Below are 25,739 nucleotides of genomic sequence, written 5' to 3' on the forward strand. Positions count from 1 at the left end.
TCAATTGATGGGCAAGATGCCTGGGCTCTCTCCCTGCTTTGCAGACCAAAGGACTCTGAGTATCTTAACCCTTCTCTTGTTTTTGCTGCCAAATGGCCTGTAAAAAGATATCCTTCACTCGGTCCATTGTGTGTTGGTACAGTTTAAAGTCTTGCTCTTTTTTTCTTTCTTTCTCACAGTAGTCTCCAAAGCAGCCTTCAGAGCTTTGTTCTCCTCCAGCTGGGTCACAAGCCTATCAGGAAACAAAAGAAAAACTTTCAGGTGAACTGTGGAGCTTCAAATCAAACGAGCACAGTGCTGCAGCTCTGGGGAAGAAAACTCTGAAAGGCATTTTCTCTGGTAATGTTACGACAGGCATAGAGCCCCAGGGTAAGGCGAATGAGAAGATAGAAGAGACACCATCTGGGGGCTGCCTAAAGCAAATCAGTCTCCCCCCCACATCAGGACTTGTACCCTTCAATAAAAGGGAGGGTAATTGTTGTTGGAGATTCCCTCCTGAGGAGAACAGAGAGCACCACATGTCAGGCGGATCCTTCCCACAGGGAAGTCTGCTGCCTCCCTGGGGCCAGGGTCAGACGTTACCAGAAGGCTGCCTGCTCTAGTACAGCCCTCTGGTTACTATCCTTTGCTAAGTTATGCAGGTGGGAAGTGGTGAAGTTGAAACCAGAAGTCCAAAAGCAATCAAAAGAGGCTTCAAGGTGCTGGAGAGTCTGGTTGAAGAATTGGGGGCACAGGTGAATCTTTCATCGGTACCCCTAGCTGCAGGGAGGAACAGGAAATCATGGATGATTAACAAGGGGCTCAGAACCTGGTGCCACCAACAGAATTATGGGGTTTTATCTTGGGGAAAAGGGAGCAGAACAAAGCTGATGGATCTTTAAGGATGCTTTCTATAGAGCATAAGAGATCTCAATGCCCACATGTAAGAAATTGGGCAAGGAAGGCAAGAGACCACCATGGCTGAGCTGTGACCTGCTGGTCAAACTAAAGGGCAAGTTTGGGCCACAGAGGAAATGGGAGAAGGGGCAGGCATCCTGGGAAGAGCACAGGAACTCTGGGCAACCTGATCTAGTTGAGGATGTCCAGAGGAGGCCATGAAGATGATCAGAGGGCTGCAGCAGCTCTGCTATGAGAACAGGCTATGAGAGTTGGGGCTCTTCAGCCAGGAGAAGAGAAGGCTTCAAGGAGACCTTGTAGTATCTGAAGGAGGCCTACAGGAGGGCTGGGGAGGGACTCTTTACAAGGTCTTGTAATGACAAGACAAGGAGCAGTGGGTTTAAACTGGCAGAGGGGAGACAGAAACTAGATGTAAGGAAGAAGTTCTTTGCAGTGAGGCTGGTGAGACACTGGCACAGGTTATGATTCTATGTCTCTGCTGACTGCACCAGGGGTTGGACTACATGACCTTTGGAGGTCCCTTCCAACCCAGACTATTCTGTGATCTCTGATTTCTACAGAGCTTGATAGGTTTTAACTTCTGAGGAGTGGGAGCAGCCAGTATCAGTGCTAAAAGGACAGCTGTGAATTTTAGCTGCTAATGCTGGACCCACTGGAAAGTAACTCTGCAGAGAAGGACCTGTGAGCCCTGGTGGACAAGCTGACCTTGAGCCAGCAATATGCTCTTGGGGTCAAGGAGAGGCCCTGGGGTGCATGAAGAAATGTGTGACCAGAATAGGCAAGGGAAGTTCTTCTGCCCTTCTACTGTGCCCTGGTGAGGCCTCATCTGACCGTTGTGTCCAGTTCTGGGCTCTCTTGTCTCAAGAGAGACAGGCAACTAGTGGAGAGAGTCAGAGTCCAGTGGAGGCTATGAAGATGTTGAGGGGACTGCATCACAAAAATGACCAGAGGCTGGATCTCTCTGCTGTGAAGGCAGGCTGAGAGAATTGGGGCTGTTCATCCTGGAGAAGGCAGCATGGAGACCACCTTGGAGCCTTTCACTACTTAAAGGGACCTACCAGAAAGATGGGGACAGACTTTTTAGCAGGTTCTGTTGTGACAGAACAAGGGGTGGTGGCTTCAAACTAAAAAAGGAGATACAGACTAGAGAAAAGAAAGTTGCTTTTTTTCACACTGACTGGGAAACACTGACCCAGGTTGCCCACATCTCTGGAAACATTCAAGGTTCAGTTGAATGATGAGTTTCTGAGCAACCTGATCTAAATTAAGCTGTCTCTGCCCACTGCAGGGGCATTGGAGTAGGTGACCTTCAAAACTTCTTCACAACCCAAATCATTCTATGACTCTATAATATTTTACAGAGAGGAGTAGGTCTGAATTAATCATCAGCCCCTGTTCTGGATAAAGTCTCCTCTGAATCCTGTTCCTGTAAACCTAAATCTTTCTATCTGCTGCATGTCTGAATAACAGCACCCTTCAAGGGCCTGAACATCATGCAGATGTTGGAGTGGTGACTCTAGCTCTCCTGCACAAACTGAGATCATAGAGAACAGCAACATGCCACTTTTTGCTCCAGAAAGAACATTTTGTCAAACATGCATATGACCAAGAACAGTAGGATGGGAGATGCACAGAAATCAGCTGTGCTGCAGGGCAATCCCCTTAGGACCCAAGACCATACATTTCAGCATGGAGCAGGTCAAGAGCTTGGAAAGGTCTCTGATGAGGCTTGTGACCTCTCTGATGGCTATAACTCAGCCTGATGGCATTCTAGTAGTTGCCAAATTGAAATTCCTACTGCTACTGTTCACATCCTGGCATTTGAAGTCTTTTCACTTTATGAAAATACACATAAAAAGGGAAACCACAGGAAAAGCTTCCCTAAGAATATTTGCCATTTTATTGGTTTAGACACTTTGCAGAATCAGAGCCCTTAAGCAATAAAAGGATCTGATCAGGGGAATAAAAATTTAACATCCACCATGAATTCTTCTCCTTTAACTATGCCAGTGAGGCTTTCATATTTATAGCTGGAGATTATCACGTTCATGAGATAATAAATTACACCAGATCTAATTACTTCATCACCAGCAAGAGTTTTTCATAGGCACTGACAGGCCTTAAACTGGGATGCGTCCTTTAATTCTGCTCTTAACCTTCAGATGAGTCCCTCAGGCAGAAGTGCAAAAGGAACACAGCAATGAGCATGGTGACAAGACAGAGCAGGAGCAGGATTTTCTGTAGGCTGTCACCCCACCAAAACAAGAGCTTGCCAAAGCCTTGGTCTCACTTAAATATATGGCAAAATCCTTTTGGACCAAGTGGGGCTAATATTTGATCCCTGTTGGACTACTGGGCTGAGTAGGTCCAAATAACCACATGTAAGGGCAGCATCAGAAGAAGTGTGTCCAGCAGGGCCAGGGAGGTGATTCTCCCCCTCTACTCTGCTCTGCTGAGACCCCACCTGGAGTACTGCATCCAGCTCTGGAGCCCTATTACAAGAGGGCTGTGGAGATGCTGGAGTGTGTCCAGAGAAGGGCCAGGAGGATTCTCAGAGGGCTGCAGCAGTTCTGCTGTGAGGACAGACTGAAAGAGTTGGGGCTGTGCAGGCTGGAGAAGAGGAGGCTGTGAGGTGACCTTCTTGTGGCCTTCCAGGATCTGAAGGGGGCTTACAAAAAAGCTGGGGAGGGACTTTTTAGGCTGTCAGGGAGTGACAGGACTGGGGGGAATGGAGCAAAGCTGGAGGTGGGGAGATTCAGAGCAGAGGTGAGGAGGAAGTTGTTGAGCAGGAGAGTGGTGAGAGGTTGGACTGGGTTGCTCATGGAGTTGGTTGAGGCCCCATGGCTGGAGGTGTTTAAGGCCAGGCTGGATGAGGCTGTGGGCAGCCTGCTCTAGGGTAGGGTGTCCCTGGGCATGACAGGGGGGTTGGAACTGGCTGATCCTTGTAGTGCCTTCCAACCCTGACTGATTCTGTGATTCTAGTTTCTTTCCCACTTTTTAAACAGGGTTCACAGTCCCTCAGACACTGTCAGGGGCCAGACTATAGGTTGGTTCCAGCCCAGTCCCGGCGGGTGCTGGGGGGCTCGGAGGCAGGCAAGCAGAATAGTGGCAGGAAGTGGCTGCTTGGTTTCCCCCCAGCCCCCAGCAAGGGAGGCAGGGGGGTTCTGTAAATACCGGTGGGTCGGATTGAGGACCCTGGGGGGCTGTATCTGGCCCACGGGCCATGGTTTGAGGACCCCTGAACTAGACTATGGCACTAAATGTTTCATCCAGCCTTTTCTTGAGCACCTGCAGGGATGACAACTCCACCACCTCCCTGGGCAGCCCATTTCAATGCCAATCACTCTCTCTGGCAACAACTTCCTCCTAATATCCAGCCTAGACCTCCCCTGGTGCAACTGGAGACTGTGTCCCCTTGCCCTGTTGCTGCTTGTCTGGGAGAAGAGACTGCCCCCCTTCTGGCTACAGCCTCCCTTCAGGTAGTTGTAGACAGCAATGAGCTCTGCCCTGAGCCTCCTCTTCTCCAGGCTGCACACCCCCAGCTCCCTCAGCCTCTCCTCACAGGACTTGTGTTACCTCCCAAGTACCACAATATACCTCCCAAGCGCATACCCCAATAAAGGTAACAGAGGTCTACCCGAGGCTAATAGAGGATACCCAAATCTCCTAAATTCTGTATCTAGTTTGGGGTGGGGCCTTTGGAGTAATAAATAATTCTATTTGTATAAATTCCCACCTCACATTATTTATTAAGAACCGCAGCAGGATCCACCTGCAGGTTTTCAAGCTGCTGTTCCAAAATGACACGTCTCTGCCGCCCTTCCTGAAGTCTCTTCTCAGCCTCCAAGAGTTGATCACTGCCTTCCTCCACCCTGAGAGGCAAAACAAAGAATTAGTTCAGCTGATTTATGTCAGTCTTGATACTGAATCCTGCTTCATGTTTCACAGCTCCCAACAGAGGGAAAAGGAGACTGTTCTGTGCATCCAAAAGCAGTTGTTCCAGATGATGTCCTCCAAACCTGCACAACAGAATTAACTAATGAGTACAGATGGGAAAAAAATGGGTTCAATTAGTGGAGGCTGCCTGGATGCCTTAACACTGTCTACTTGTGTGAATTTAGTGCTCAGATGAGCAGGCAAACTGCAGATTGTTGAGGGGAGATCTTTCATTACAGCAATAATAAACTGTGTGCTTTTAAACACACAGGGAAAATTTGGATGGAAAATAGTTTATAAACTCACTGTCTAGAATTTAGCTGCTCTCTGGCAGTTATCTGCAAGCAAGAAAAGAAACTTGGCAGTGCTTTTAATAAACTTGGCCATTGGATACAACCTGTGGAAGGAAGTGGGAAAAAAACTAGAATCATAGAATCAGTCAGGGTTGGAAGGGACCACAAGGATCAGACAGTTCCAGTCTGCCTGCCGTGCCCAGGGACACCCTACCCTAGAGCAGGCTGCACACAGCCTCAGCCAGCCTGGCCTTAAACACCTCCAGCCATGGGGCCTCAACCACCTCCATGAGCAACCCAGTCCAGCCTCTCACCACTCTCATGCTCAACAACTTCCTCCTCATGGACAGGCTGAATCTCCCCACCTGCAGCTTTGTTCCATTCCCCCCAGTCCTGTCACTCTGTGACAGCCTAAAAAGTCCCTCCCCAGCTTTTTTGTAGCCCCCCTTCAGATCCTGGAAGGCCACAAGAAGGTCATCTCAGGGCCTCCTCTTTTCCAGCCTGCACAGCCCCAACTCTTTCAGTCTGTCCTCATAGCAGAGCTGCTGCAGCCCTCTGAGCATCCTCCTGGCCCTTTTCTAGACATGCTCCAGCATCTCCACATCCCTCTTGTCATAGAGGCTCCAGAACTGGAGGCAGTACTCCAGGTGGGGTCTCAGCAGAGCACAGTAGAGGGGGAGAATCAGTTCCCTGGCCCTGCTGGCCACACTTCTGCTGATGCAGCCCAGGCTCTGCTTGGCTTTCTGGGCTGCAAGTGCACACTGCTGACTCATGTCGAGCTTCTCGTCCACCAGCACCCCCAACTGATGGTTCATTCTAGAGTGCAGAACAGAAGAAGAGCCTGAAGAACACCCTAGAAAATTAACTACACAGATTTGCTCTGTGCCCACAGACCCAGTCCATGGTGCATCTCCTGTGGGGCAGTACCTGATAACAAATGATTTAAAGGAGCTGAAAGCCAGAGAGAAACCTGAATTGACTTCCCATGTTGTATGGGGAAGAATGAAAGTATTTCCTTCTTGACCCCGTAGGTGATAGTTGATTAGCCTCTGAATCAAGAGGCTTCATTAGTCTTATTTCCCTTCTAGCTGGTACAGCTAGGAAAATATTACAACTATAATGGAATTGTATCACTGTCATCAAAATCTTGCCACAGGCAAGCCTCTGACCTCCTGTGGCAGTGAATTATCAGGCTGGTGACATGCTAGGAGACATTTTATTTCTCTCAGTGGTTCTGAATTCACTAAACTTTCATTTGACCAGGAGTTCCCCTAGACACATCCACTCTAGACAAATAGCAGAGGAAAAATGACAAGATCAGTTGGGTTTTATTAAATCTTCTGCCAATATCAAGAACTTAAACGTTCCTTTAGCTCTTTCCCTTCCCCCCCAGCAGGGCTCAAGCCTGCAGACCTGTCAGTACCTCCTGACAGAGCGTTCTGCTCTGCAGTGATTGTGAGGCACTTCAAAATTCCAGTAGCTGCTGCAGAAAAATTCCACTCAGTTACCATTCCCAGTGCTCCTCTCTTGGCTTAAGCATTGTATGTTACTTGAGCTTTGCTGACCCACTCTCCAACAGGGGAAGGAAGAGGAGAAATGCCTGATTCTTTAACATACATTCCTGATGAAATATGACTGGATGTTCTATTAGCTTGAGGTCTTCCAAGAGTTATTGCAGACAGCCTCACAAAATTTACTTTACCTGCAGGAGCTCTTGATAAATGCCTGATAACTGGAGCTGCTGAATCATCAGTCCACGGCACATTTTACAAGCAAGCATACATTTCATTGACTCTGTGCTCTTCATCATCTCCATGATGGCCTCATTTCAGCTATCACTCACACCTCCATCCTTATTTAATTGCATAGCTCTATTAAAATCACCAGGCTTACAAACAATGTGATTTCCCAGGATTTAGGCCTTAAAAGCACAGGGGATGGTGCTTTTACCATAGTTACCCCCCCAAAATGTGTTCTTTTTTTCTGACTGTGATTAACTGTATTGGGCAAAAGTGAGACAAGGGAGAAATGTGAACTAGCATAAAGTAAAAATGTAAAATAAAGCAAGTAAGAAAACAGTGCCAGATAAAAGTACATCATCCTACAATCTGGAATATATATTTAGCAATCCAATAAGATATAGTTTCTAACTGGAGGAAAAAAAATAAAAGTAGAGCTCAAAGAATCATAGAATCAACCAGGTTGGAAGAGACCTCCAAGATCATCAAGGCCAACCTAGCACCCAGCCCTGGCCATTCAACCAAACCATGGCACTAAGTGCCTCAGCCAGGCTTTTCTTCAACACTTCCAGGGACAGTGACTCCACCACCTCCCTGGGCAGCCCATTCCAATGCCAATCACTCTCTCTGGCAACAACTTCCCCCTAACATCCAGCCTAGACCTCCCCTGGCACAACTTGAGACTGTGCCCCCTTGTTCTGTTGCTGGTTGTCTGGGAGTAGAGCCCAACCCCACCTGGCTACATCCTCCCTTCAGGTAGTTGTAGACAGCAATGAGGTCACCCCTGAGCCTCCTCTTCTGCAGGCTAAACAACCCCAGCTCTCTCAGCCTCTCCTCATAGGGTTAAGAGATTTAAAGAGAGAAAGATTTTGCTTCCCCTGCCCTAAACCACTTTTTATAAGCTTTAAATATCATCCTGAATAACTGAAAAAGAAAAAAATAACCCAAAATACCACCACTCTGCTTTAGCTAAACCAGAAGAAAATCATTTAGAAGAGGATACAGTGAAGCTTAAAAGAACTGGAAAGGCTTTTGGAACAGCAGTCAGATTATAACTATAATTACAGTATTTACTGCTGATGAATAATATTGCTGCCTAAATATCACCACATATATATAAATACAGGAATTCTAGTTTTATCTGGGTGCAGGAAGTGTGAAGATGACTCCATTTTATCTGCCCTTTGCTCTAAAAGAGTAATATTAATGATTTTTAAAACATGAATCATCAGTTAAGCAGGGAAACTGAGCAGAAAAGAATGTAAAAGCCTCTGTTTTAAGGAAAGGATCACACTGGCAGTGCATGGTGTAGTGTGCTGTAGATGTTCACACATCTCCAGCACTTCTTAATCATGGCATGCCATAAAGGAGACTGGCAGAGTGGGCCACTACCTTTTCTGCAGCACAGCAAACAGGTCCAGGAGCTTGTCTCTTTCCACTTCAGCAGCCTGATAGAGAGCCTCCTGCTCCGTGATCTGTGTCTGCAGCACTTTCAATTCCTGTCTGTCAGTGCCAGAGAACCTGAAGGCAGCAGAAGCATAGAGACTCTGTTTCCCATTTCACAAATGAAAGAAATGAAACAAAGGCAGGATTTGAAAAACATATCAAAATACACTTGCCAGAAGCCCAAGGCAGAACACAGAGTCAGGCTCACTACCTTGCCCCAGCACCAGTCTCTAGACTGCAATAAATGGGACAGTGAGTTTCATTAGAAAGATCTTTCCTTTTGCAAGGATGTTTTTCCTTCCCATCACTTTGAGAACAAATTTCCACCTTGGATCAGCTCACTATCCCTCACTCTCCTCCCACTGCTACTGCCAAAGCCAAAGGAGTCTGCATGTGGATTCTCCAAAAGGCAAAGCTAAGCTATTAAATGTCAGGCTGTTGATTTTCTCCCACTGAAAGGCTTAGGGCAGCATTAGTACAATGGTTGCTCTTGTGCCTAAGATGTGATGAAAGGAAGGAGCAGTTTTCCCATGTAGCTCATTATCATGCACTTCATGACTTCTGTGACCCCTCCTCAGGGCAGTATTCAGATCTCCTTTAGCCCAAAAAGCAGGAGAAATCTTAGTGACTAGGCATGAAGTGGGGAAAATGGGATTTATGGGGTGTAAAAACTAGCATCAATTGAAAAATCAAGATAGCAAGACGACATCAGAGCTTGTGCCAGAGCTCTTTGGCAGTATCAGGTAGAAAGGATGGTGAAAGCAACTCTCTGTTTCAGAAACAAGGCAGACAAAAAGAAGACCTGATCTGCAACCTGCTCTAGTTGAAGATGTCCCCCTCACTGCAGCAGGCTGAGCTAGATGATACTTAAAAGTCCCTTTCACCACATCCCATTCTATGATTCCAAGACTTGCCAGCAGCTTGTAGAGCATAGAAGGGACCTCCATCGTTTGAGATGAAGTTTCTGTACATACCTTCCAGGTGTGATGTCACTATCAAGAACAGAAGGCTGAGTAGCTGCCGATTCTACAAGTGTATGGCCCATCTTGGACACTACGCTGGAAGAAAAGAAGCTTTGTTAAGCACTGAGCTCTAGAGGGCAGCTCTGCGAGGAATCTGGTCATTTTCCAGCGTCTCTGCTTATTGCTGCCTTGTAGGGAAAAGACTCCCAGAGCCTCCTAAGTGGGTATCACACAGGAACAGCATACACAATAGCTCAGCATGCTGCAAAACTACCCTGTGTCCCCCACGAATGAAAACCACAGCTCAGTGTTTGACCTCTGAGCTTCTGGAGATACTTTGCTGGCCTTCCAGAGCAGCACTGTGGAGTTCCACAACACAGAGGAGCCACACAGCAATTCAAGAGCAGGAAGAACTCCTGACCCTGCTTGGCTCAGGTTGAGCCTGCAGCCACACAAGCTGCCACTGTTGCTGTTTCCACACTTGAGTGCACAAAGCATTCATCTGCCACCTTCACTCATGTGGGTGACAGACAAGCCCAGGTTATGATGCTTGTTTGATGGTGTTTGCATGTTGCTTCACTTTCGTAACCAACAGAATCCTTGTTCTGCAACAACTTCTATTCCCAAATGCCAGATTTCTGAACCCTTCTCCTTTGTGGAGATGCTCACAAAAAATCTGTCAGGCTTGTTAGTGTAAGAAGAGCCAAGTGAAAACACTAAAGTACCAAAGAATAACTTTGGTTGGAAAAGACCTTCAGGATCAAGTCCAACCATTCTCTAACTCTACCAAATCTGGTGCTAAACCATGGCCCTGAGTACCACATCTCTGCATCCTTGAAACATCTCCAGAGGTGGGGATTCAACTACCTCCCTGGGGAACCTTGTTTCAGTGTCTGAGAACCTTTTCAGTGAAGAAGTTTCTTTCAATATCTAATCTCCCTCGAGGCAACTCAAGGCCATTTCCTCTCATCCTATCACTTTTTATATGGCAGAAAAGACCAACCCCCAAACCCCCACCTCATTACAACCTCTCTTCAGAGGCCTGCAGACATGACACTTCAGTCTGAATGAGTTTAGTGTATGCCTGGGACAAAAAATTCAAATGTATCTTTGTTTCTGAACTTGAGCTTGGCTGCCTGCAGATTTAGTCTTTAGTCCCTTGTCTTTAGGCTGCAGCTAATAGAAGATAAAAGCTTCATACTGTGGAACATGCAGAGTTGCCTTCCAGGTCAGGAAGGGTTAATCCTGAAATCAAGTTAAGGTTGATAGTGACAGAAGTGGCCCAGTCTAACAACACAGATCACAGGATCATAGGATGTTAGAGGTTGGAAGGGACCTCTAGAGATCCAGTCCAACCTCCCTGCCAGAGGACCGCATAATCTAGTCCAGGTTGCACAGGAACATGTCCAGACAGGCCTTGAAAGTCTCCAGAGGAGACTCCACAACATCTCAGGAGAGCCTGTTCCAGTGCTCTGTGACCCTTACAGTAAAGAAGTTCCTCCTCATGTTGAGGTGGAACTTCCTGTGCTGTAGTTTACACCCACTGCCCTTGTCCTATCACAGGGCACAAGTGAGAAGAGACTGTCCCTTCATTCTTGACACCCAGCCCTCAGATATTTAGATAGATTTATTAGATCCCCTTTCAGTCTTCTCCAAACTAAAAAGGTGTCTCAGCCTTTCCTCATAAGGCAGATTTCTACTTTGACATCTCCAAGGGTCTTTAGCTCCTATTTATATAATTTTTCATTTCATCTTTCCTGATAGGCAAAGATGATTCACTAAAGTAAAATGGACCAGAGAGTTCATCAGCATGTGAAAGTTAATGGAATGAGGGGGACCTAGTGAACAAGCTCTTACCAGCTCCTGCAGGTTTCAGACTCACCCACTGCCCACCTGATGTGTCAGCTATTTTCATGACAGAGCTTTGTTAGCCACAGGTCCAGGCATTAACTCATGTTCTGCACTTAGTGGCTTCTACAAAGCCATTACCCAACCTCACTTGTCCCATCTGCCTTCCTGCTTACCACCAGCAGACACACAAAGTTAAAAAAAAAAAATGGGTAAACCACAGATTTTCTTCAGGAGACATGGGAGAGGTGGGAGAATGAAGTCAGTCAGGGGGATGCAAACATGGAGATATAGAAACTTTCAAATCAAGAACGTTTTAACTCCAGCTCAGACACTAAGAACTTTTATTGAACTGTACCAATGCTCTGTGTAAACCCAAGGGTACATCTGACCATTTTAAGGCCAAATTAAGTGTCTTAAGTGATGTGGCAAGCAAGTTAAAATTACACAGAAGAAATCAGTGGCAACTTGATGAAAAATTTCCTCCTTTCACAGAAGACACTCTCTAATTCTCACTGACAATTAGCCCATGAACTCTTTACAACAAAGCCAGCATTTTAACTGGAAAGGATATAATTGCTCTGGTATTACAGTCCCTTTACACAAGCAGAGTGACCCAGAGTCACACCAGTGTAAACAAGAACCAGATTTACCACTGTATTTAAGGTAATTTACCTGGTTCTCAGTAAGGTTTTAAAAAGAGCAGAGAATGTGGTGTGCTTTCAACATTCCTGCAAGGAAGTTCTACTCCAAGTCTGTTTAGTGATTTAAACAATGTGCCAGTGATGAAGTGCTTACCTAGGACAGTGTTTTGTATTAATTCACCACCTCCTCTCAGAAGTCTGCTCATTACAAGTCCAGTTTCTCATAAGAGAGAAGAATCACAGGCACTTAAGCTAATCACATAAACATTATCTGAGCTGGAGAAAGACAATTAGCTGCACTACCATGGTGCCAAATGTAGTCATGTCTGCAAGTCTTTATACCTTTCTCTGTTCCAGGCTCCAAATCCAAGAGATAATATGATCAGATTCCCACCTACTGTAAACAGGCTGCACACAACACTTGTGGTTTGACACACTGTCTGGGGAAATCATGCTTCTGAATAACTCATACCAACTTCAAACATTGACATCAGGGTCTTCTTACCGAGCAGATCCAATCAGTCCACCTTGACTGCTGTCTGATGGCAGAGGATTAAGCAGAGTAAAACCTGTATCTTCTGAGCGCTCAGAAGGTGGTGGATCAGCAGCTCCTGAACTGTTCCACTGATGAGCAGACTTCTGTTAACATTGGAGCAGGTTATAAAATCCATTACATAGTTCAAAAGAAAATAGCTGCATCAATGTCTAATCAGCAGCTTATGATTATTGTACAGGCATGATGGAGCTTTTCATTTTATAGGACCTCCTTAGGAACTTTTCACTTGTTTCTATCCATTGCAAAACTCAGTAAAAAGTGGAGTTTCACATGAAACTTCAAGTATCTGAAGGGGGCCTACAAAAACGCTGGGGAGGGACTTTTTAGGCTGTCACAGAGTGACAGGACTGGGGGAAATGGAGCAAAGCTGGAGGTGGGGAGGTTCAGAGTGGAGGTGAGGAGGAAGTTGTTGAGCATGAGAGTGGTGAGAGGCTGGAATGGGTTGCCCAGGGAGGTGGTTGAGACTCCATGGCTGGAGGTGTTTAAGGCCAGGCTGGATGAGGCTATGGCCAGCCTGCTCTAGGGTAGGGTGTCCCTGGGCTATGGCAGGGGAGTTGGAACTGTCTGATCCTTGTGGTCCCTTCCAACCCTGACTGATTCTATAAAACTGGAGAACCCTCAGTGCAGCAACACCACTACCAGCACTGTTGACTTGTGTCCCTAAACCAAGATTTCTCTTAGGATCAACACTTTAGCCCCCAACACTGACAGATTCCTCACCATAACCATATATATAACAATGAGAATTGGATATCTAAAGACTAACAAAATCTAACTGTAAGATACCAGCCCACAGGAGCAGCTTTTGGCAGGTTGATGGACTGCCTCTCCACTCCTGTGCCTGTGCTCTGGCAATGGTACCACCTTGCCTCTGTCACCTTGCAACACTGGGCCAGAAAAGCTGAAAATATTTTTACCATACTAGTCTACAAAGGGGCCAACCTTCCCAATTCTTCCATCTACTCCATGAAATATGCCTGAGACCCATCAAATCCATATCAATAGCCTGGAGATCTGAAGGAGAGGAAGTTCTTGAAGTGGTTTACAGTAGGTGAGGTTAACTTACTAAGGATCCCATCACTCCATGAGGGGACATACTGGGTATCACAGCAGTCTGCTGATGTTGGCCTCATCAGTGTTTGTTTGCTTCCTCACAGCTAAGGATGCTGAATGCTTAGAAGTCCCTACTGCAGCCCAACCCTTGCTGTCAGATGTGTGAGACAGCTTTGGCATGAAGCCATACGTGACTGTGATTGGCAGTTCTGTTTTCTGTTGTTCAAAGAGCTTGAAGCCACATACAAACCAGAAAGAAACTGAAGACTTGCAAGAGAAAATTCTGTGACATCATTCCACCAGGAGAGAGTGTCAGTAGGGCAGATATTAGTGTCTCAAGCCAGCAACCATCTCAAAGAGAAAGAAGTAGAAGAGCAGATCTAAAATGATTACAAACTTCATTTCTTCTGACCTGATATGTGAGTTGCTCAATTTCTTTTTCCAGCTCTTTAACCTTTGCTTCTCGTTCAGCCACCATCTGTCTCAGCTGCCCTATAAGGCACTCTGATCTCTGAGCCTCACTGTTCCAGTGTGGCCATAGCATCTGCTGGGACTCCTCATACTTCTCAAGCTGCTGGCTCAGGTGCTTTAACATCTCCTGCATTTCCTTGTGTTGGTAATGCTAAAATAGAAACACTGAGTGAGATCTTCAGTTTTAGCAAGGCCTGCTGCATCAGGACAAGGGGTGATGGTTTGAAACTGAAAGAGGGAAGACGTGGGATATAAAGAAGACATTTTTAATACAGACTAGTGAAACACTGGCCCAGGTTGCCGAAAAAGGTGGGAGATCACAGGCTCACAGGATGTCAGGGGTTGGAAGGGACCTAAGGAGATCATCCAGTCCAACCCCCCTGCCAGAGCAGGACAATCCTATCTAACACAGATCAACACATCCAGACAGGCCTTGAAAGGCTCCAGTGAAGGAGACCTCACAACCTCTCTGGGCAGCCTATTCCAGTGCTCCGTGACCCTTACAGTATAGAAGTTTCCTCTTTTGCTGCAATTTACCCCCATTGCTCCTTGTCCTATCCCAGGGAGCAGTGAGCAGAGCCTGTCCCCCCTCCTGGCAGCCTTCAGATACTTCTAAACATTTATCAAATCCCCTCTAAGTCTTCTCTTTTCCAGACTAAAAGGTCCCAGGTCTCTCAGCTTCTCCTCATAAGCCATGGCTGCCCAGAGAGGTGGTGGAGTCACCATCCCTGGAGGTGTTCAAGAAAAGCCTGGCTGAGGCACTTAGTGCCATGGTCTAGTTGACTGGCCAGAGCTGGGTGCTAGGTTGGACTGGATGAGCTTGGAGGTCTCTTCCAACTTGGTTGATTCTATGAGTTGGAAGAGACCTTTAAAGATCATTTCATCCAAACCTCCTGCAGTAAGCTGGGACATCTTCAACTAGGTCTAAAAATCCTATTTCAATCCTTCTGCAAAATGCTTCCTTGAATACTTGCAGCTCAGAGCCACTTGACTGTAACTGTGTCATGCCTGGTGCTGTCTTACAGCCTTTACATGATCTGAGACCCAATGAAGTGCTTGAGCTGACTAAGAACCCTCTGGCTGTCACAGCCTGATTCATCAGGGTCCTGTATGCCCTAAGGTTGTCGGTGTCATCATGTCATTAAATGACATCCTGTTTCATCATTTTCAGAAGGAGGGTTGATGTGCAGGGGCTGGGACCAACAGCAGCAGTCAGACTGTACCAGTAAGGTGTCGATGAGCTCGTCGTCGTGTTTTCCTTTCTCCAGCAGGGTTATGATCTGTCCCTTCAGGGTTTTCACCTCACCGCACAGTACTTTGTTCCTGGCTTTTGATGCCTCAAGTTTAGTTTTCACTTCCTCATAACTCTTTTGGAGTGTATCACGTTCCCCAGTGAGTCTCTGCACAAATGCAAACACAGAGGAAATGACAGTCAGAGCCTGTCACTGACATTTAGGGAGCTGAAGGAACCACACATCACCTGGTAGGATATAAGAAGTGGAACTGGCATACCAGATCATCACTCAGTGGAAATTGTAAGTGCTACTACTCACTGCCTGCTTGCCAGCGTCAAGGTAGCTCTGTCTGCTCAGGAAGTGGAGCATGTTGGTTCAATATGTGCTAGGAAGGAAATGGTATTTCAGTGTGAAAGCTGAATTCTGTCTCATTTTTCTGCCTCATCATTCCCCCTGCAGAAAGTTTCTTACCATGCTGCCTATCAGAAGGTGTCCCTGGCATAAGCTGCCCACTGAGACATACCTTTACCTATATGAAACTGATCTGGGAGTGTGCTACCAGTTCTGTAGTGATGGACAAGTACAAGGGAAGATATTGAGAATGGAGCCTGAAACCAAAAGGCAGAAATGGAGCCATACAGATTAGAATTATTGAAGAACATCTTCCCTGTGCTATGTGCCTGTAGTCATAAATCTCCCCTTTCATTCTCACAGCCAAGAGGAAAGGTGTGTCACTCCACTGCTCCTTCTGTTGCATGGTCAAACTGCAGTGAGGAAAACCGCATCTACTTAAGCTGTGGCATGGTGCAAAGTGGCCTCTACAGAGGCAAACACAGGGAAGGAGCACAGGAAAATGAGCTTTGGTAACCTGAATGTGTGTAGCTGAGCCTTATTGCCTGTGTTTCTTGCACAAAGGCCTATGTATCCTGTCCACCTCAGGGTTTACTCCACATGCCACCAGCTAGAGGTTCTCATTTTTGTAGTGACTACATGTGACAGATGGAGGGTAAGGCCTAGAACACCTCTTAGGGAGCATCTTAACTTCCTTCTGTTCAAATGTAGAAGCCCAAAGCCATACAGATGTATGAGGTGTGAGGGGGATGCCTGCATTTCACACTGCATCAAGAGCTCACTGTTGGCCAAAGGGAAAGGGGGATGGCACACAGCTTGGATGCAGCTGTAGCAGGGCTGCTTTCTGCATCTGCCTTCAGGATAAAGCCAGTACCAGCTGCACTGCAACCCAGGGCCTCTTTCTGACATCATACATCAGCCACAATTTTCAGGTGGGCACATTCCAAGCCAGAAAGATGCATCTGACACAAACCAAGAAGCAGAGAAGATCAAATCTTGTGCTATGTAAGTACACCTGGCCACACAAGAGTGCAATACAAGTAAGCGTGGAAGCCTTTTGCCCAGTCTGATCTGTGGCAGAACTTCCACCAGAAGATCAAATGGGTTTCTGAACTGGTTTCTAGGCAGGGTGTAACATAAACCCTGAAGGAAAGGTAAGTTCATAGGTGCTTTGTACCCAACCAGAACTCTGTCAGCTCACAGGGCTTTACCTCCAAAGTTTCTTTATTTCCTTTTTCCAAGTTGCGAATCTTCAACAAGTTCTTCTCTTGGGCTGACAACTTCCTTGGGTCAGTAAGTGCCAGCAATTCCTCATCAAACTCACTCAGTGATGTTCTGGTCTTATATTGAGCCAATTGATTTTTCAGCTCTTGAACCTAGGGGACAATAGTGACAACTCATTTGGAGTCTCTACTAGGCATACAGTGGCCCAGCACCAAAGAGGGCATAATCAAAGTGAAAGGAGAGTGCAGTATCATCTTACTTCTTGGCATTGTTGTGGCTAACTAACAGCACTGACAAGACTGCAGATGTCTAGGTCATCTGTACGAGGAGGAGATGTGACATCAGACCTACAGGAAACTCAGGACACATGGGAGGTCTGTCTCTTATTGGAGCTACATGTGGAGGCCAGGAAGACATTCCAAAGCATCTTGAATGCCACTAAATGCAGGTGGACAAGAGAATAACACCTCAGCTCTTCTCTAAAAGGGCAGACACCCACTCACCCACATACATTTAAGCACCTTGGTCTTTAGCAGAATCAGCATCCAGGTTGTCCACAATCAAAGGCACAGTTCACCAGCCTGAAGACAGGTGCCCAGATCTGGTTTAGACATGCTGGGATACTGGAGACATGCATGGTACAGGATCTACAAGGCATCTGTACTCCATTGGAGGGACAACTGGAGGTCAGAGGGACACCCTACATCTGGCAGTAGATACCTCTGTGTAGCCAAGTGAACTCAACCCCTGCATGTCAGCTACTCCCTGCAGAGTGCTTTTAGTCAGTAAAAGGAATCTAGTTAAGTCTGCTCTAGTTGATGTTCCCTGCTCACTGCAGGGGGTTGGACCATTTGACTTTTCAAGGTTGCTTGCAACTCAAACCGTTCTGTGACTCTACAAAATGGGCACTGCTACAGCACAGTTCCTCTGCCCTGTTCTGGAGGTGTCTTCTAAGATAAGATGCAATCTACCTCACTTTGGATCCAGTGACTGCATTTACAAGATCCCCCCTGACTACAGAAGGGGCCTGAGGAGACTGGCTCAGAATGAAACCTCTCCATTAAAGTATGTACAGTCTACAGACAAATCCAAGTCAGGGTTCTAACAGAAAGAAGATGGAATTTCCTGGGTAGAAGTTAACCATTTCAGACAATCAAAGTGCAGGAATCACAGTTTGTTGACATCAAATCCAACAGCAGAAAAACAGGGAAAATATATATCCAATTGGCTGAGAGAGGTTATATTTAAGATGCAGATAAAACTGCCTCCCTCTCTGAAGCTGACATTTGTGCTAGACTGTGCCCTTCAGAAGATTCAAGAGTTAAAGATTTTACTGAAGTTCCTGTGGAAACAACTTGAAAAATCTTATCTGGCCTCAATTCTGCCCATCTGACTTCTGGCACTGAACAAAGGTATCTGAGTCAGAGCACAGAGACTGACAAGGCTCCTTCTGTACTCAGTGCAGAGAGGTACCTTCAAAATACTCTGGGATTTTAAACAGACTGCCACAGCTCTTCAAGGTCACTCAACTTTCTCTTTCCACACAGATGCGAAAGATTCCCAGCTTGAGGATTGAAGCTGGTGTGTTTGCAATGGACTCATTAATAGTTTGCAGGAACTCTGACACATGTGAAATTTAACAGCCCATCACCAGATGTGCACATAGAAACATATCATAAACCTTACAAAAATGACCATGAAGTGTTTTCTTCCAATGGTTGCTCTTCTCAACACAGAAAAGACTGGCCATGGACTTGCAGCTAACACTGTTCCCCAAGAATCAGTGCTGGGCCTAGTCCTGTTCAATATCTTTATCGATGATCTGGACCAGGAGATTGAGTCCAGCATCAGTAAGTTTGCAGATGACACCAAGCTAGGAGCTATTGGAAAGTAGGAGAGCCCTGCAGAGGGACCTGGCCAGGCTGGATAGGTGGGCAGAGGCCAATGGGGTAAGATTCAACATGGCCAAGTGCAGGGTTCTGCACTTTGGCCACAACAACCCCAAGCAGTGCTACAGGCTGGGGACAGAGTGGCTGAGAGCAGACAGGAAGAAAGGGACCTGAGGGAGCTGGTAGGGAGTAGGCTGAAGCTGAGGCAGCAGAGTGCCCAGGTGGGCAGCAGAGCCAATGGCATCCTGGTCTGCATCAGGAACAGTGTGGACAGCAGGACAAAGGAGGTTCTTCTGGCCCTGGACACAGGACTGCTCAGGCCACCCCTTGAGTGCTGTGTCCAGTTCTGGGCTCCTCAATTCAAGAGAGATGTTGAGGTGCTGGAGGGTGTCCAGAGAAGGGCAACAAAGCTGGTGAGGGTCCTGGAGTACAGCTCTGTGAGGAGAGGCTGAGGGAGCTGGGGGTGTGCTGCCTGCAGAAGAGGAGGCTCAGGGCAGACCTCATTGCTGTCTATGACTATCTGAAGGGAGGTTGTAGCCAGGTGGGGTTGGTCTATTCAGCCAGGCAACCAGCAACAGAACAAGGGCATGCAGTCTCAAATTGTGCCAGGGGAGGTTCAGGCTGGATGTTAAGAGGAAGTTGTTGGCAGAGAGAGTGATTGGCATTGGAATGGGCTGCCCAGGGAGGTGGTGGAGTCACCATCCCTGGAGGTGTTGAAGCAAAGCCTGGCTGAGGCACTTAGTGCCATGGTCTGGTTGACTGGCTAGGGCTGGGTGCTAGGTTGGCCTGGATGATCTTGGAGGTCTCTTCCAACCTGGTTGATTCTATGTTTGTACTGGGAGTCAACTTAGAAGCAGGTATAGATGCCAATAATTACTTAATGCAGAACTAGAAGTGTCTCAACCTTAAACTGGAGCAATATCTATACTTAGCAGAAGCATTCCAGCAGCCAGCTGACACCATGAAGGGTATGAACTCACCTTGCTTTGGAGAACAATAATCTGCTGAGCTCGTCCACGCCAGCTGCCAGAATTGCTCAAGAGACTCTGAATATTCACATCTTCACCAACTTCATTTGCTAAAAGCTATGGAAAAGGGAATGATGTCATTAGTAAGGCTAGGCTAAAATATATGCATAGAGGACAGGGGAGGAGAAGCTGCTCCTCAGCAGTAAACACAAAGCTGGGCATCTATGCATGGTAGCCTGGATCTGATATTCATTATTCCATGAGATGTTAGCTCTTGCTGAATATCACAATACAGATTGCTGATGGTTTGGAGGAGTTAAGGGGTAACATGAATGGTTGCAGTTACAATTTGGTGTGTTGATAATTTTGAGCATTGTCACACAAAATCATAGAATGTATTGGGCTGGAAAGGACCCTTGAAAGTCATCTTGTCTAACATTCCTGAAGTGTGCAGGGGGTTGGACAAGATCAGGTAGTTCACTGCCTCATCAAATTTGACAATGAATGCCTCCAGGGATGGGGCCTCAACCACATCCCTGGGCAATTTGTTCCAGTGTTTCACAGAATGTTAGTGGTAGGAAGTGACCTCAAAAGTTCATCCAGTCCAACTCTCCTGCCAGAGCAGGATCACCTAGACCAGATCACACAGAAATGCATCCAGATGGGTCTTGAATATCTCCAGAGAGGGAGACTCTCATTGAAAAGAACTTCTTCCTTATGTACAACCTAAATCTGCCATGCTCCAGTTTTCAACCATTGCTCCTCATCCTATCACTACAAGCCCTTCTACAAAGTCCTTCCCCAGCCTTCCTGTATCCCCACTTCAGATATCAAAATGCTGCTTTCAAGTCTCCTTGGAAACTTCTCTTCTCCAGGCTGAACAACACCATCTCTCTCTGCCTGTCTTTGTAGGATAGGCTCCAGCCCTTCCATAGTGCTCCTCTGAATGTGATCCAACAAGTCCCTGTGCTTCTTGTGCTGGGGACGCCAGAGCTGGACAGAGCACTCCAGGTGAGGTCTCATCAGGGCAGAGCAGAGTGGCAGAATCACCTCCCTTGACTTGCTAGCCAAGCTTCTTTTGGTGCAGCCCAGGACACAACTGGCCTTCTGGGCTGCAAGTGCTCATTGCTGGCTCACGTTCAGCTTCCCATCCACCAGTACCCCCAAGTCATTTTCTGCAGGGATGTTCTCAATCTCATCATCCCCCAGCCTGCACTGACAATGACAATTGTCCCAACCCAGGTGCAGGACCACAAGGCCTTGCCCATTTCTTCTTTAAAAATGTGAATCCCTGTTTCCCTGCCTGCTTCTGGTGAGTGTCAAACTGCATTATCTGTATGTCAAACTATGCTGGTTTTGCCAAAAAAAAAAAAAAAGAGGGGGATTTCAAATTCATCACCAAGATTTACTAAGCATTATTAATGATTTTCAATACCCTTAATTATTTTTGATGTAATGAATACTCAGCAAGAACTAAAGAGGAGCAGAGACACTGCCTTAATGCAGCCCCTTGCAATCAGGAATGAAGCCAATCTCTCTTGCACAGTTCTGACACTGCCACATTAAGGAGAGCTAAAGTTAGTATGAAGAGCATTTAAATTATTTATAAAAAGGTCAGCAGTGTTCTATTTTTAGGAGCATATTCTCTACTGTGATCTGCATTGCAGGTCTTTTACACAAAGTAATGAAACCAAAGGAATCAGAGCACACAGTAATGCTTTAAACCCCCATTGTGAATCAGATGAAAAGGTTACTCTGCTGTCACTCCAGCAAACATTTAAAGATGTGCTTTAGTCTGAACTTGGTCTTTAATCCCATGGAATTCCATGGGACTGAAGCCTATATTAAGAGTAAATACATAATTACATGCATTGGAAAAGAGGAATGTCCCTGAAGGTGTGCTTCAAGTCAAGCACAAACCTGGTTTGCTGACCTGGGACTTTCAAACATGAAAGAATCTGTACCCATCACAGCAGTTGAAATAATGGACACAGTCATGCAGCTGTGGTGGCAGAGCATGAACTCTCTATCCACATGCACTTTTGGGCCCCTCGATACAAGAAGGACATTGAGGTGCTGGAGCATGTCCAAGGAGTGGCAACAAAGCTGGTGAAGGGTCGAGAGCACAAGTCTCATGAGAAACAGCTGAGGGCACTGGGCTTGGTCACCCTGGAGAAAAGGAGGCTGAAGGGAGACCTTCTCACTCTCTACAACTTCCTGAAAAGAGGTGTTGAGCCACAAGGGGGTTGATCTCTTCTCCCAGGAAACAAGTACTAGGACAAATTGTGCCAGCAGAGGATACGAGGAACAATTTCTTCCCCAAAAAAGGTTGTCATAGAATCAACCAGGTTGGAAGAGACCTCCAAAATCATCCAGGCCAACCCAGCACCCAGCCCTAGCCAGTCAACTAGACCATGGCACTAAGTGCCTCATCCAGTCTTTTCTTGAACACCTCCAGGAACAAAGACTCCACCACCTCCCTGGGCAGCCCATTCCAATGCCAATCACTCTCTCTGGGAAGAACTTCCTCCTAACATCCAGCCTATACCTACCCTGGCACAACTTGAGACTGTGTCCCCTTGTTCTATTGCTGGTTGCTCGGGAGAAGAGGCCAACCCCCACCTGGCTACAATGTCCCTTCAGGTAGTTGTAGAGAGCAATGAGGTCACCTCTGAGCCTCCTGTTCTGCAGGCTAAACACCCCCAGCTCCCTCAGCCTCTCCTCATAGGGTTTGTGTTCCAGGCCCCTCACCAGCTTTGTTGCCCTTCTCTGGACAACTTCCAGCACCTCAACATCTCTCTTGAATGGAGGGGCCCAGAACTGGACACAGCACTCAAGGTGTGGCCTGAGCAGTGCCGAGTACAGGGGAAGAATAACCTCCCTTGTCCTACTGGCCACACTGTTCCTGATGCAGGCCAGGATGCCATTGGCTCTCTTGGCCACCTGGGCACACTGCTGCCTCATCTTCAGCCTACTATCTATCAGTACCCCCAGCTCCCTTTCCTCCTGGCTGCTTTCCAGCTACTCAGTCCCCAGCCTGTAGTGCTGCTTGGGGTTGTTGTGGCCAAAGTGCAGAACCCTGCACTTGGCCTTGTTAAATCTCATCCCACTGGCCTCCGCCCACCTATCCAGCCTGGCCAGGTCCCTGTGAAGGTCTGGAACAGTCTGCCCAGGGGAGTGGTGCAGTCCCCATTCCTGGAGGGATTTAAAAGCCATGTAGATGTGGTGCTCAAAGATGTGGTTTAGTGGTGGGCTTGGCAGTGTTACATTTACAATTGGACTCAGACAGAAAAGAGGTCTTTTCCAATCTAAATGATTCTATGATTCCATCAATATCTTTCCACTGCAACCACTACATCCAATGTCTTCTCTTAGCTCCTCACAGTTCACTGGAACACCTCATAGAGGCTAATCAAAGCTCAAATCAAAAGAAGCCCCCTGATTTAACAAAAATACACCTTTGCACAGGATCTCAGCCACAGTGCTATGCAACACTACCTTTTGAGTCACCTTCAGTTCCTGCTTTGCAGACTGGAGCTGGTTACGATACTCTGCCACTTTAAAGTTGGCTGCCATTACTTTTTCTTGCAATGCTTTCACCTCTGCACTTTTAGCCTTTGAATAGGAAAAAAAAGTACTTATTAAAAACAGAATCCTCAGGGAAAAACTGAAATGATTAAGATCCACAGATCTACCAGAATCAAGGAATCTTTTTTTGCCCCAGATTCATGCTAATACCTTCCCTAATTTTGGGAGTCATAGAGAAGGTATAAACAGAGCAACTTTGTCACAAAACTGGTGACGTGTTGCAAGGAAATGACTAAACAATAGGAGGCATCTAAACAGCACCTTCTGATTTCCCCCCTTCAATTACACGTTGTACCAAGTTTCCTTCTCTTATCTTCACAGTTGATTGCTTGATTTCTCCATCACCACCAAGAGAATGTATTTTTTCCATGGCTGTCTGTAGCTGGAAAAAAAATGCATTGTTGTTAGTGAATGAATACAGCAAAGAGCATTTTCAAAAAGATACAACATGGATGTTGAGTTCTTTTAGGGAAAAACCCCAGCAGCTTCACTTTCCTTTGCTTTTTAAACACAACCAGTGAGAAAGCATACAATTCCCCCCTAAAATGCTTCCCAAAGAGGCATTTGAGGGTATCTAACAGGTCTACAGATGCTGTAGCAGTACTGCCCATCCTGTCACATCTAATAGTCCTAAAGGGATATTTGAGAAGCCAAGTAACATCTCGCATTGTACTTTCATGTTGATGTGCAGGCAGCTGAGTTGCACACTTTAATTGCCTTGGTTTCCTTCTACTATCAGTGGAGAAAGATAAGGGTGTCTATACTGTGACCCAGCTTAGCTTAAGTGTCACTGCAGCCTCCTGCCTGTGACATCTCTTTCATCACTCAACAGTTTACAAGATATCTCCACTGCCAACCTTACTTATATAGTTCTACTGAATAAATACAGTCCACAAACTCAGGTAGTGATCATCAGGTTTAGAGAAAAGCCACCCCAAACAGGGTTGTGAGAAAACTCAGACTGCTGACCAGGGCATGGTTTCAGTGGAGTTCACCTTGAGGTTCATACTGACTTCAGATGAGCCAGGTTGCTGTGTTTGGTTTTGAGGTTGATGGTGCTGGTGTCTAAAGACAGGTCACAGAATCATAGAACTTTAGAGGTTGGAAGTGACCCTCAGAGATCATCGAGTCCAACCTCTCTGTCAGGGCAGGATCCCCTAGGGTAGTTTGCACAGGAATGCATCCAAGAGGGGGTTGAAAGTCTCCAGAGAAGGAGCCTCCACAACCTCTTGGGGCAGCCTGTTCCAGGGCTCCCTCACTGTAAAGTTTCTCCTCATGTTGAGATGAAACCTTCTATGTTCCAGTTTGTATCCACTGCTCCTTGTCTTACTGCTGCTGACAGAAAAGAGCTTGGCCCCATCCACTTGACACCCACCCCTCAGATACTTGTCTACATTGACAAGATCTTCTCTCAGTGTTCTCTTCTCCAGACTAAACAGCCCCAGGTTTCACAGTCTTTCTTCATAGAGGAGATGCTCAAGTCCCTCAGTCATCCTTATGGCTCATATCTATACCATATCTACCTTTTGGTCAGCTTGTACCCAAAGTGTCCATCAATTCAGAAGAGATGTTGAGATACTGGAAGGTGTCGCGAGAAGGGTGACAAAGCTGATGAGAGGCCTGGAGCATAAATCCTATGAGGAGAGGCTGAGGGAGCTGGGGGTATGCAGCCTGCAGAGGGCAGACTTCATTGCTGTCTACAACCACCTGAAGGGAGGCTGCAGCCAGGTGGGGTTGGGCTCTTCTGCCAGGCAAGCAGCAACAGAAGAAGAGGACATAGTCTCGAGTTGTGGCAGGAGAGGTCTAGGCTGGATGTTAGGAGGAAGTTGTTGGCAGAGAGAGTGATTGGCATTGGAATGGGCTGCCCAGGGAGATGGTGGAGTTGCCATCCCCGGAGGTGTTGAAGAAAAGACTGGATGAGGCTCTTAGTGCCATGTTCTAGGTGATTGGCTAGGGCTGGGTTTTAAGTTGGAGGTCTTGGAGATCTTGGAGGTCTCTTGCAACCTGGTTGATTCTATGATCTCTGCTTTGACCAGCAATTACTGTTCCTTGTTTGCTTTGAGTTTGATTTCTTTTCTTTCTTAACCTTTTGGGTTAATAGCTGGCAATATTTTAAACTCCTGTTTGACTAATGCTCATTACACTTCTGCAGGAGGGGATTAAAACCAAATTGATTTTTCTTGAAATTATTCATGGCTTGTTCTCCTCCTTGTGTGATTTTGCAGCTCCCAGCTACACCTGGTATTTCTTAACCAACCTGCCAACTGTTTGACAAGATGCCCTCTGACCAGAACACTCAGAATGTGAATGTTTAAATTTAATCTATCACTTCTTCATCTTTCAGGTAACCAGGGGACAATTTAGACAGATGTATAATTAATAAGTGATCATGAGAGATGGAGTCAGACTATGGTTGCCAGCACAATAAACATAATTGATCCATTTAAATGATGTCTCCAAAGTGCAGAAAAAAGCATTAAAGATTATCCAAAATTTTAACAGCATTGTATAAGGAGGAGCAATGAACACTGGCATCAGGGCATCTAATGCTCATTCCAGCAGTCACCTGAGGAAAATCATTCCTGTGAAAGGTTAGCAGAGATGAAAAAGGTCTACACCAGAATAATTAATTTGCCCAA

At 46.4% G+C, this 25,739-nt stretch overlaps 1 protein-coding gene across 3 annotated transcripts in view; it reads right to left on the minus strand.

The window, feature by feature from the left end:
- Positions 1–38: 38 nt before the first annotated feature.
- The window catches only part of CCDC13 (coiled-coil domain containing 13), a 35,612-nt gene continuing 9,911 nt past the window's right edge, over positions 39–25,739 (minus strand). For 2 of the 3 annotated variants that reach the window (XM_064162386.1, XM_064162388.1), the window contains 11 exons: positions 23,396–23,482; positions 23,011–23,127; positions 19,525–19,629; positions 16,643–16,807; positions 15,069–15,245; positions 13,787–13,996; positions 12,271–12,404; positions 9,286–9,369; positions 8,258–8,386; positions 4,634–4,769; positions 39–232 (listed from right to left, as the gene is read on the minus strand). In XM_064162386.1, the coding sequence (XP_064018456.1) occupies positions 4,640–4,769; positions 8,258–8,386; positions 9,286–9,369; positions 12,271–12,404; positions 13,787–13,996; positions 15,069–15,245; positions 16,643–16,807; positions 19,525–19,629; positions 23,011–23,127; positions 23,396–23,482 (1,338 nt within the window). In that variant the 3' untranslated portion in view covers positions 39–232; positions 4,634–4,639. The remainder of the gene's footprint in view (positions 233–4,633; positions 4,770–8,257; positions 8,387–9,285; positions 9,370–12,270; positions 12,405–13,786; positions 13,997–15,068; positions 15,246–16,642; positions 16,808–19,524; positions 19,630–23,010; positions 23,128–23,395; positions 23,483–25,739) is intronic. The other variant, XM_064162387.1, reaches the window with a different exon arrangement.

Source organism: Pogoniulus pusillus, chromosome 23, assembly GCF_015220805.1.
Source record: "Pogoniulus pusillus isolate bPogPus1 chromosome 23, bPogPus1.pri, whole genome shotgun sequence".
In the NCBI taxonomy this organism is placed as follows: Eukaryota; Metazoa; Chordata; class Aves; order Piciformes; family Lybiidae; genus Pogoniulus; species Pogoniulus pusillus.